General features: G+C 40.0%; 1 protein-coding gene across 2 annotated transcripts in view; it reads left to right on the forward strand.

The window, feature by feature from the left end:
* Window positions 1–12,840, forward strand: part of cntn3a.1 (contactin 3a, tandem duplicate 1) — a 69,836-nt gene that overhangs the window by 44,589 nt on the left and 12,407 nt on the right. For both annotated transcript variants that reach the window (XM_058642055.1, XM_058642056.1), the window contains 3 exons: window positions 2,572–2,701; window positions 5,386–5,536; window positions 10,792–10,919. In XM_058642055.1, the coding sequence (XP_058498038.1) occupies window positions 2,572–2,701; window positions 5,386–5,536; window positions 10,792–10,919 (409 nt within the window). The remainder of the gene's footprint in view (window positions 1–2,571; window positions 2,702–5,385; window positions 5,537–10,791; window positions 10,920–12,840) is intronic.

Here is a 12,840-nt window from a genome sequence, read left to right on the forward strand (position 1 = left end):
TTTGTAAAAAAAAAAAAAAAAGTTTGACAAAGGTTATACCACTGTTGAGACATATCAGAATTTGGCCTTCTGATAATATCACAGACATACCATTACATTCTGTCAGAGGTGTGGAGTTGAGATGAAAATGAAAAAGCAGGGATGAAGATGGGCGTGGCCTTGTGGTGACGCAGTAATGGCGACATGTAGTGGTGTAGAGTGGTGACTACCGAGTGCTCTTGTCGTGATGCATTCATGAATACTTTGTGTGTTGTCAAAACGTTGTCAGACCAGTGTGATTTTGTCACAAGTCGCTCGCTAATGTGTAAATAACATTGAAAGAAAATCCTCTGGCAGGTGTCCGAGGTAACTTATTCTCTGTACATGTGGCTGTATTAATGAGGTGGGGGTGTTACCATTTTCAAAATGCCACCGTCAACTGCGGCAACAGTAAATCAATTTCCAAACCCAAAGGTCAGCAGTGTAGAGAGAGGGAGAGAGGGAGAGAGAGAGGGAGACGATAGGGCCCATTTGTTATTCCTCATTAGAATGGATCAGTCCCCATCTCCCACTCTCTCTCTCTTTATCTCAGCATCTGTGGTGCACTCTTTCTCTTTCTTATGCTCTCTTTTAAGGCTGGTCTCCCTCCCCCTTTTCTCTGTCTCTCTCTCTATCTCTCTTTCTACCTCATATTGGGCCACCTCCAAGGGAATTAAATGGCACAGAGGAGGGCTGTCACTTCAAAATGTCACCCCAGTGAAACAAGGACCTAGTCTTGCTTGTATTTTTCCAATCCTCCGCCAGCTCTCCCTTTAATAAAATATGTAAGTGTGTTTTTGAGGTCTGTCTGCCTTTGTCCTCTAAAACTAGGGGCCTGACTTCTGAGGAGTTACTCTGTCCATGATTTGCCTTTTCAAAACCTCCACTGTGCTGGTATCAGAGAAGAGTCAAGCATAATTAATGATGGCCATAAAGCAGACGAATGCAGCCATTTGTCTCTGGTGCTAAAGAGATTGTGATAGAGCCGCTGCCGAGTCTCTGAGGGTTTTTTAACAGGGCACTGGGTACAGAGTAGTGTGGCACCAACCACTGCACTTACACAGATCTCTTTCATCTCTCATCCCCCTGGGCCCTTGCACTATGTAACCTAAAAGGACCATCTATTATCTATTCACAGTTGCCATGGCTCACCCTCTCCTATCTATCGCTCTTTCTGACTTCTCCTCCCTCTCTTTCTGTTCTTCTTTCTCTCCCTCTGTATCACTGTCTCATTCTTTTCCCCCTTGAAAAATCGTGAGCTAGTCTTCCACTGCATCCATCCTTACCTTGCTTGAGCACCAGGTCAGCTTTGTGTCTGTTATGAGTCAAGGCTTCAGCAGAAAGAGCCCTATTTGAAGCTCTGCAGCAGTATCACTCGCCGGTGTTCAGGGACAGTCCTTGTCTTTTTCAAGTGGCAGTGCTGTAATGATTCCAGACGACAGACAGACTGGCGGCAGGACCCTCTGGACTACTTTGTCGGTGACATTAAAAGGTCCAGCTTCACTCAGTTGGAAAGATCAAGGCAATTGAGCGCTGTCACACTTAAATTGACACAACTATAAAAAGGGGGCAGAAAGCAGGGCCAGGACTAGTAAAGGTTAGAAGGAGCAGTGGGAGGCGGGGGGGAAAGATAAGAACTACACCTGAAGTTGTTAGCACTGGCTGTCGTCTTTGTAGGTATTTTAAATGTCATTTATTTTTAAACAAAATACCATCGCTTACTGAGCATATTTGTCTGACATCCAACACTCTATGATACTTTGTCGAGGACAAAAATACCCCGCGAGTTGTGGGTTATTCTTAACTATTTCCTCAGTGGTCTGCTCTCAGCCACCGTTTGATGATGTCTCAGTGCTATGTTAAGCAGCGAGGGGTTACATCTACTCGCCGTGGGCCTATTAAGACCACAGACAATTAGCAGTGTTTCAATTATCAGCCCCCCCAAGGAGAGAAAAAAGTGTGGCTAAAGCATGAATTGGATCAGGCCGTTCTTCAGAATGAACACACTTGGCAATGTGATACTTAAAATGTCAATAAATAGCCCTAATTACCCTCCTCGGTGTAGATTTAGTAAAAGGTCAGTCTCAAAACAAAATATATCACACATCACTGAGAGTGTTGACCACAGAGTCAACAAATAAGTATGTTATTATGTTTAGTACAGCTGGTACAGGTACAGCTTAGGTTAAATCCTACTTTACAGAGCCAATGCTGTTCCTTGTGCATATCACCACTGTAAACATTGTATACAGTATGTATAAAAAAAAAGTTTTTGTGAGGACAGAGACAAAAAGATAAAAAGATGCCGAATATTTGAAATGATGTGTAATTTGAAAATAATGCACCTTTATCACATTATGAGCAAGTGTTCAGCACCAACTGAACATGCAATAGTACCACTAGCTATTCGCGGAGAGAACAACATGGGTTGGGACAACCACTCACTCACCTTCTGCCGACTGTTCACTTTCGTGTTTGTTGTCAGGTTTGCAGACCAGCTTCCGCTTCAAGTCATGTAGTACATGTGTATTTGTGCGTGTGTGTCTCTTGCAGGACAGAGTTCAGGTGAATAACGGAGTGCTGACAATCAGTAGCTTGAATCTGGCCGACATCGGCATGTACCAGTGTGTGGCAGAGAACAAGCACGGCCGGATTTTCACCAACGTTGAGCTACGAGTCATAGGTAAGGCTGAACATGCAAAACACTTGGTTGGTTTCTCTAAGTACACGGAGGACGTTTTCAGATGGTTCATAAGAGACATTTATACTTAGAGACACAGACTAGTCAGCTTAGTGAGAGCAATATTATTATTATTATTGTTATTTTTGACAGATAATTCTTCAAAATGTAATACCAATCAAACATGTCCTTAGTTATTACATATTTCAATCTTTTTTGAAGTGTTTTGTAGCTCATGCTTGTAAGAGCTCCTCTAACAGATTTTGTCGGCAGTCACCAATCTGCGCCCGTTTGCTGGACATTACCTGATAAAACCTTAGTCTTAGTGGCATTGTCGTTAATATTGGATGAGAGGGGATTTGGCACGGATCAACTTTATGCTCCTCAACTTTGTTTGTGCACAAACAAGATTTTCATCCAATTCATTTTGTTGCCAGTCTTGTCAGCAATGTCCTTTTTGCATATATTGCTATTGGCATCCAGCTTGATAAAAAAGAACCTACACTCTTGATCCCTTAGACAGTTTTACACCCACTCCGTGACACAAACTGTAGCCAGACCTCACATTATACAAGACACTCAATGATGGGCTGGCCTTTTTGACATGTTTGGCATAGCATGGTGCAAGCTTATTGGCTCAGGCAATTATAGGTCCAAATTATTTTTCAATATATTTTGACATGTGATTGTATCCAAGTACTTTAAATTGTGCCATTAAAGTGATCAGCCCTTTTGAACCGTCTTCTTTGTTCAAGTGTGGCCGCTTGCTGACAATATCACTTCATGACCCCAGCTTAGTCATAATTTTAGTTTCAACTTTAGTGGGCTCCTCAATTATCATATCATATAAACATCTTTATTATGAACAGGTGATTGGCAACATTAATGTGCAACTCACAAATGTGCAGAAATCCTCTCAAAGTCTCAAAGGAAAGTCTTGTGAAATCCATGCCATAATGAACTGAGGCTGTTTGAAAAGCAAAGGAAGGCTCTGCCCAGCGGCGTCCCTGCATAGTCAGTGTAGTTTAATGCCAGCTGGCTGTATCAACAGTGATGAAAGTGTCCATTTAATCACTGCCTTGAAACTATCATTAAGTTTCACTTTTTCATTGTCACGTACACTATTCATCAATTAATGAATAACATCAGTGTTGATGTGCTCACATTTTCGTTGCCACATTCATTTTTTTCAAAGAATGTTTCCGACTGTTGGGTAAAAGCCTGTCTGAGGTTCATTCTTGTTTCATGTTCTATCACTCTCTGTTGGGGGTCTTTTTTCTCTTTCTCTTCTTTTTCTGGCCAAGTTTCTACAGGTGCTTCAAATGTTCATGTTCAAAGCTTTAGGGAAACAATTCACATGCACCCTACCTGGACTGGAGGAAGCATTTCCTTTGTACTAGGAAGAGAGAATCTTTTTTTTTTTTGTGAAATTTCAAGCCTGATAGCAAAGCAAATCAAATTTAACTTGATAATGATAATATGTTAAAGGTGTAGGGCCCCCTTTCTTCAGACTTCCCTCCGAAGCTACGCCTCCAACAAACACAAATTCATGAGCACTGCGCAGCATCGGTAAATGTCGGTACTATTCGGTGACACTAACTTTTTTGGATACTTGTTCAATTGACAGGAAAAAAAACAAACAAGAAATTATCTGCGCATGCGCAATTAGTGCATGAAGATGTACGTACATGGGGGGGACTGATGGCAGTTTGATCACGATCCACTTATTATTTCGGACTGTTCAATGTGATCGGCTGGTGTTTTTCTCCCGGTTTGTTTCTGCTAAAGTTTGCATGCTAACCAGTCTGTTCCAGTCCTGCCAGCCTATCTCATCATTTCCTAATTGCGAGTCAATATAGCGTACAGTCTGTCCTGAACAAGTAATGCTACTTAGTCTTGTAAATGCAGTGACGGCTGAAGGTCTTGGCCAGTGACCAGCACCCTGTGCTTCTGGCATGGAACCTCTTTGCATTACAAATACCACCTTAATATCTGCCCTGCTGTTCAGTGAATTGCTGGCATTTCACACTTAATGTCAAGAAATAATTGGGAGGTACTATGTGTGTATAAATACACGTGTTATTATGGTGTGTATTGGTACATATGCACGCGCACCGGCACGTGTTGGCAGGTGCTCAGCCACGTCACTGGCGCCAGGCTGTGTGTTCACTTTGAAGAGCTTTCCGCTGAGTCGGTGCGCATACAAAGCAGCTCCAGACGACGGCGCCTTAGTAATTAAGGCCTAAAGGAGCAGCAACAAAGCCTCCCTCTCGTTTTACATTCCCTCGTTTTTGCTTCAGAGCCCAAGGGCTTATTTGTTAATGCATAATGTCCTTCTAAGGAAAATTCATGGAACTGGAAAACACACTTTTTCTCAAGTAAAATATCACCTCAGAAAGGATGTGCCATGCCTGTTCTTCTTTATCTGTGCGTCCATTTGAGCCCACCTCTGTGTGCAAACACAAACTGTACATGTGTGAGGAAAGCAGGATGTTAGAGCTGACCCACCTAATGGTTGTCGTGACCTGCGAGTTTTTAGGATGCTCATCCAATGTCATTCTGCATTAACCCCCTTGCTCTCCCCCCTCTCTCCCTTTCCATTTCACAGTAAAGCAAACCTTTTGTTCTTTTTTTTTCTTGTCTCATGCACAGCACTTACACTCCTCTCTTTCCACTCTTCCTCTCAGCCATTGCTCCCGACTTCTCCCAGAACTCTTTGAAGGCCCAAACTCTGGCCCGACAAGGTGGCGATATCCTAATCGAATGCAAGCCCAGGATGTCTCCTCGGGGTGTGATTTCTTGGAGGAAAGGGAAGGAAGCGCTAAGAGAAAGCCACAGGTAACACCGTGTTGAGCATTAAGTACAGTTTGTGTTCGTTGTGTCGGCCGTCTACTGCACCTGCAGGACAGCGGTTCATTGACTGTTATTTTAAATGTCCCTACTTGATATTCATGGTGACAAATTGCAAAGAGAAGAACCATAGTGTGAAACTGCATAACAAGTTCTGCATTCCACCACGCTTCCCTTTCTATGCACAAGTCTTCACTGAACGACATTGTGCTTTGCTGGTTTGACTGTGCTCAGAGCTCGTCTCTGTTTACTTAAGGTAATTGGTTGTTCCTAGACTGTAGCACTTGGATCGATGCACTGATCCATCAGCTCATTAGCAGTATGGAAGGTCTGGAGGGTCATTAGAGCGCAAGGCAGAGGATGATGCAGACTACCCCTGAGACACAGAAGAAGCAGATGAAATCCCCAAAAGGACTGCTGCTGAACAGCATTTATTCTTTCCGGATAGTTGTGTTGACACCAGGGGAACTAGCTGGACACCTTGTTTTATTAGAAATCAGGTTAGCTATATGCAATACTTAAATGCAATACCTCTGTGTGCTGGAGAGGAGAAGAAAAACAAAATCAAATGGTAATGGGACAAGAAAAAAGCATTTCTAACGCAGGTAAAGGTAGCAGATGTATGTGTAGTTATTGTAGTCATTCTAATTTTATATGGGTTGCATATAGAAATGTGCCTCCAGAAAAAAAACATACATTTTTATTAGAGCTGAAACAACTACTCGATTATTAATTAATAATTGATTATTTTGATAACCGATTAATGATTGAAACATGATTTCTGATTGTTTAAGCTTTTTAAATGTGAATATTTTCTTAATTTCTTCGCTATGGATAACAAAGAAATCATTAAGTAATAGTTAATTATTTTGTTTGTTTGTGGACAAAACAAGACATTTGAGAACATCATCATTTCCAGGTTTGATGAACACCGATCAACATTTTTTAAGGTTTTCTGAAAATTATTGTTTGTTGCAGCTCTAATTGTTATGAAATCTCACCATTTTGTGATATTTGTATCATTACAGTCTCACAAACTTACAAGATGCGGGAATAACTGACATTTTCAGGAGTGTGATCTACACAAATTACTCTCTGAGGCATTTCCACTTTTTGATCTCAATGGATGTTTATTTTCTCCGGTAACATGCAAGCAGGAGGACAAGCACACCTGCCGGCACATGCAGTGACATGTGTTGTACTCCCACAGTGCCTCGGTCAGACAGTATGCTGGATTAAATAAAATGCAATCAGATTCCTCAATGCAGATCATAATACCCAGGCTGAGACGACCTGGGTGCAGGAGATAGATGTTTTATTTGAGGGAAGCCGCAGAATCCGCACCAAGATTATGTGTTGCAAAGGTTTTGCTAAATGTTGGACCCAGCTTGCAGATTTATCATCCTCTTAAGTATTGAAAGGAAAATGCATCCGTACTGCAATGTGCAATATCAGTCCTGCCCATAAAGGCAAGATATCACATTTGAGATTTAAGGTAACAGCTTTGCCCTGAAGTGGGTGAGCTGCATACAAGATGTTAGGCTTCGACCGTATTGCAACATCACTTGCAAACCCATTTCCCTGGCCCCGCCTTGTTAGCATTTTGCTTCCCTACATATTGAAATGGGGCTGCTACCAATGCTATTACAGCACTGGCACAACACTAATCCATCCCACTAGCTCAACTAAAATGCCCATAATTCCTTCTAATCTTCCAGGGATAATGTTTTCAAGGATCTGGAGCAGGGGAGAGCAAATCAACTAAGAACAATGCGGGATCTGATTAGTTAATGAAATCATTGGTGATACCTACATCAGCTCATATCCCAGGCATGTATAACAAGATAGCTTCATAAGAGGGTTAGAAAGGGAGCTATGAGGTTAACGATAAAGGGCTTACCCTAATTTGATTTCACCGCTGACCACTGCCAGCAAATGTAAAAGCAGATATAGGAAACAGCTCCCATCAGTATTACCTTTAGATTGAACCACTGTGTTGAATATTGTTATGATAAAAGATATTTGCTTTATCAAGTTATGCAAATCCATGTAGCAGCAAGCTCTTCCCAGAAAAAAACAATGTGCATTGCAAGTGAATTAATCACGCAGTGCATGAGAAGACTGCATGTTCCCCAATAATATACTGAGTTAATTACACAATCCTTCTTAAGTGGTTAAATTATGTTTTTCATTTACAGACTCTTCGTTTTTCTCACACCATAGGGAGACACAGCGGGCCTTTAGATAACAGAGGATATAGCTCATTCAATAAGGTTGAGGTGAAGTGCCGCTTTACGATATCGCTCTGCTCAAGATTTTATGTACCCCACAAATTTCCCCAATAGCTTAATTGCTCCTAGGCAACACTTGAAAGAAAAGACAACAAAGTGAATGCATCTCGGGCAGAAAATGCTCCTTACATCTTTATCCTGAACTACTCCTTTGACACTTTGGTAAGTAGAAAGCCTGACATAGGCTACTGCATAGTTTAATGACTCTTATTCCTGTGACAGCTCATATCCATAACTCTTTGTTATTGTCCATTTCAAAGGAAGCCCTCAGTTCAGTTAGGAGAACGTGGTCCACAGGGAAACGGACCCTGTGAAAATCGCTAATGTATTTTCATTTTTCCAGGTTTAGAGGCGATACAGGCCGTATTTGAACACACTGGGAGGTCCGGGCTGCCTGCAAGGGATCTTTTAGATAGGAGTGCTCAAGTTCTTCTTTGAAACTTGAACCCATTCCTTTACGTTATGCCATCATGTGCAGTAAAGGCGATACGATGGGAGCTTCCAGTGAGGATTTGCAACGGTGCAGCATTTATCAAGGAGCTAATTCATTTTCAACGTGGTCAGGATATTGTTCTATAAAGCCCTTGTTGGAAGACGGCTTCAAAAATGTGTGGAATATAATTTGATCAAATTGGCATGACCTTTTTGACTGAAGAAATTAACTGCAGATAGATAGTCCCCACATTCTCTGTTCTGTGCTCATCAAATTATGTCAAGTCACAAATCCCTGCACGTAAGACACAGCACTACAATTAAAGTGTTTCATATCATGGAATTTTAATCAGCGCGTATGAATCTTAATAGTTTATAACACATTTAATATTTAAAGCAGGACAAAATGATTATTAGCTTAACAAGCCATGACTGTCCTATTTGCTATAGGGATTCTATTTTTTTATCAGTGCGATATTTTATTGATCCCTATTGGGATGTCTTTACTCAAGTGTGCCTTCTCTGGGGAGCTCAGTGCTGAAGTGCTGCCAAACGACACTTCAGCAATACATATTCTTGACTACAGCATGACGATGGAAATCTATATAAGATATAATATAATATAATAATAATATAATATATAAGATACTTGAGTTTTGTGGGGGCCAATAAAAAAACTCAGTATTTATTCACTTAAGTCAATCAATGGCCAACGTTTTCTTTTTAGCTGCCCCCACAAAACTCAAAACTCTCCCACAAATAACAGTAAATTAGAATAATGCACGACTTCTCTAATTTCTAAAGTAATGTAAATGATCACAAAGTTTTCATTATATTAATAAGACTGAAAATGGAAGGAAAATGAGGCAAAAACTTTATTAACAGTATTTTAAAGGACATGATGGATAACCTTCTATAACTAACTACAGAGATGAAATGGATTGAACATGAAAAGCATTTTTGTCTGAATCGGCTGTCGTTCCTTTATAAAAAGAGAGGCACATTCATCAAACATGAATAGCGGGTATTTAAAAAGAATTAAGAACTAGTTTGTTATACCAAGTAAGAATTAGTGATACCAGATAATAGTTTTATTTTTTTATACATGTGGCCAGTTTTTCATTAAAGCAAAGGAATGCTTTTTTTGCATCATGGTAAATAGAATTAATCAAACCATGAATGTTTTTTATTGTGTGCCTCAGTCACCTGTGGCCTTGTTTTTCATTTCAGTTTTTATAAAGTATTTGGTTTGGCCCAGGTGTGTGGGTATTACCAGACACGGTTCCCATCTCGATGTTTTTCTGCTTTTATTAGTTATCCTTGACTCGGCTCAAAATGAGACAAAATGGTGCCATTATGCAGGTTTCTTTGTGTGTGTTTTCTGTAGACATTCTTTTCAAGGCCTTGTTGACACCGGCATTCGTTTAAGGACTCATCTCCCACAAAACATTTTCAATATTGAAAAGCCTCAAGTTTATCATCCTTGAAATTTGAGCCCTTGTGTTTTTCCTTCAGAGCTTAAGTTAATATACAAACAAGTCCACTTTTGAAGGAATTGTAACCCTGTCTGGATTACATTTAGAGTGGACATGAATGAATGAATAAATAAAGTGGCACATTTATGTTTATTTAAATTTGAAAGCAAAAATGTAATTATATTGTGACAGTTTGGGTTAAATAAGAGTTAATGAGTAAAATTTGATAAACTGGATGGATTTAATGGTTGCTTTATCGTCACATAAAAACTAAATGTCAAATATAATTCTATTACATGAACAGAGAGACTGGAAATATATCATTTGGAATTTATTCAACCAGTTCCTTGTTGTTGACTTGTGTTCGTATTTACCTGTAGATCAAATGAGACGATTAGATAGGTAATGTTTCACTGCGGGTGAACTCACTGAATAGTATGCGATCAGATCGGATTTAAGATTTGATATAGGTGGATCATCTCATTAGTTGTTGTCGGTAATTAGAATTTTGTTTTATTGAAGTGCTTGGCCTGGTTAGCCCTTCTCTCAAATTATGTTGTGCCGCGACAATGTTGAAGTGCTGATTTTGGCATAAATTAGGATGAGGTGTCCCCACTGTATGAAGACATCCTGAATTCACTGTCTTGAAATTAACTAAATTAATTATATAACATTCAGTCATTTCAAATCTCCCATGTCTTTGTGATCTAAAAATAAATGATACCTTACTCCACGATGGTGATTTTGCAACTGCAACTCCTCACACAGAGCTTTGCCTTCTGTCACACCAAAGCACAGGAAGCCAATTAAAATTCACTGAGATAAACTCCTGACTAAAGTTAAAATGCTGCAGGACTCTGGGCTTCTTCATTTACAATGTATGATTGAGTATGCACTTTGAACATATGACCACCATGCCGGCTTCTAAGTATTGCTGTACTGTTGCATTGTCACCCGGCTTAATGTAGTTTTATACGCACAATATGTATACACATATATAATATATTATTTATATATGTATATATGCTCTTTTTACAACCCACAGAGTCAGTGTGTTGGACAATGGCAGCCTTCGGATTTCCAATGTTACTAAAATGGATGCTGGACTCTACACGTGTGTAGCCAGAAACCAGTTTGGAGTAGCGAGTAGTGCTGGCAGCCTCGTGGTGAAAGGTAAGATATTTTATTTACTCTGCTGTTACACTGAATGTTACTTTATGTATTACTCGTTTTAAGTGATCTGAAAAAAATACAGACCGTAAAATATACAGTACAATTACAGAATAATATTAGTTTCAATTTATTCAGATGATATCACAGTGTTAACTGAAGTTGTGCCGTGTTTCCACTACATGGTCCCAGCTCAGTTTGCCTCGACTCTACACGGTTTGGATGTCTTTCCATTACGATATTGTGGGTGGAGTCATCACAGCACGGCTGCATGAAACTACCGTGACTTTGTTTCATACGCGGCACGAAAATAAAACTAGTGACTAAAAACACCAGACTGCTCTGTTAAATGATGAGATTTTAGACATTTCCATGCTAAATGTTGGAGATTAACCCACGTTGTCAGGATTGTTAAGTCTTTCGTCTTGTGCCTCTTCCTGTGCCGGAACTCTGACCACAGTACACAGTGGTCTGACGACGCTCGCTTGGAACCTCACCTGAGTGGGTACTAAAAAAAAGTACCAGGTACTAGGTACTATCGCTAATGGAAAAGCAAGATAACGGTGCTGTGCTGAGGCGAGTAGAGTCGTGCTAGTGGAAACACCCCATAAGTAAGTGTAATTGTATCAACAAATGGAAAAAAAAACAATAATAACATGTTTCCTTGTTTGTCATGGGTCAGTTACTGTAAGGGTTTTGAAATCCCTGCACATTTTGTTATCCACACAAAAAGAAACGATCTGGTTGTCTCTGTGAAATTTAAATTAGCCAACACTGACCCTTAACACCACGCACTTGATGAACAAACAGCCAGCTATTAAGCCCGTTCTTAACCTGATGCATATACAGTAGTTCTCCTGATTGAGTGGAATTGACTGGAGGAAGAGTGACACAAGACCCATCGTATTCCTGCACCTTGATGTTTAATTCATACTTCTTTTTTTCCTCTTTTTTTGCACAGTGACTCATAGCCACGCTCGGTTTGTTTAAGATTTCAATCCATTTAAATCACACACTTCTGGAGTGCCTTGATTTTTTTTTTTTAGTCAACAACAGTACTGTGTTTAATGCCTTTTGGTGATTCCTGTGCGTAAGTTTTGAATTGCAAATTAGCTCCAATGGAGGACCAATTTGCTGTTTTTGAAGCCACAGCTACTTTACATGTAGGGATGTAGCTGTTATTGAAGATATACTGTCCATGTAGTATTTGCATTTATTTGATCAGAGGCGAAAGGACTCACTGTGTTAAGCCATGTGCAAATTGAACTGAATAAGCCACATACAGAGTAACATTTCACATGTTTTAATTCAGTTTGTTTTAGTTGATAATTGCTTCAGCTAATTATTCCCCCCGATGACATGTTTTGCTTAGTGAAATAGTGGTGTTTTTTATTTATTTTCTTTGACACACAAAATATTCTGTTCATTACCACATGAAACAGAAGTGGGAAGTCACAGACGCTTGACAGAAAAATGAGAAGAGTTCATCAACAATGTTAACAATATTTTTATAAGAGAAGTCATTAAATAACACTGACGGGGTTAAAGGGGAAATCATGCAGGCGAGTTTCTGCTCAGTGTGCTGTTGTGCTTGCCATGGTGTGGTTTTCAGATGTAGCAGTCAGCTGCCCCCAAGTGGAGACTATTATTTAAAACATTTTTCTGAAACAAGCAATGGGCTGTTGCTGGTCCAGGAGAACTGGTTAATTGCAGCTAATTGAATTACAGACGGTGTAAATCGTTCCTTAGATTTCCCCGGATTTTTACATCAGCGACCAAGATATTGACTCTGCCATCGAACCCAATGGCTGTACAATGGCTCTAACAACACATACTGTATCCTGTCCCTGATCCATGGAATTAAAACTTGCTATCATGGGTGTTTGTAATATACTATACAAATTGAGAACATTCATCCACCTAG

This window comes from Solea solea, chromosome 11, assembly GCF_958295425.1.
Source record: "Solea solea chromosome 11, fSolSol10.1, whole genome shotgun sequence".
NCBI lineage: Eukaryota > Metazoa > Chordata > Actinopteri > Pleuronectiformes > Soleidae > Solea > Solea solea.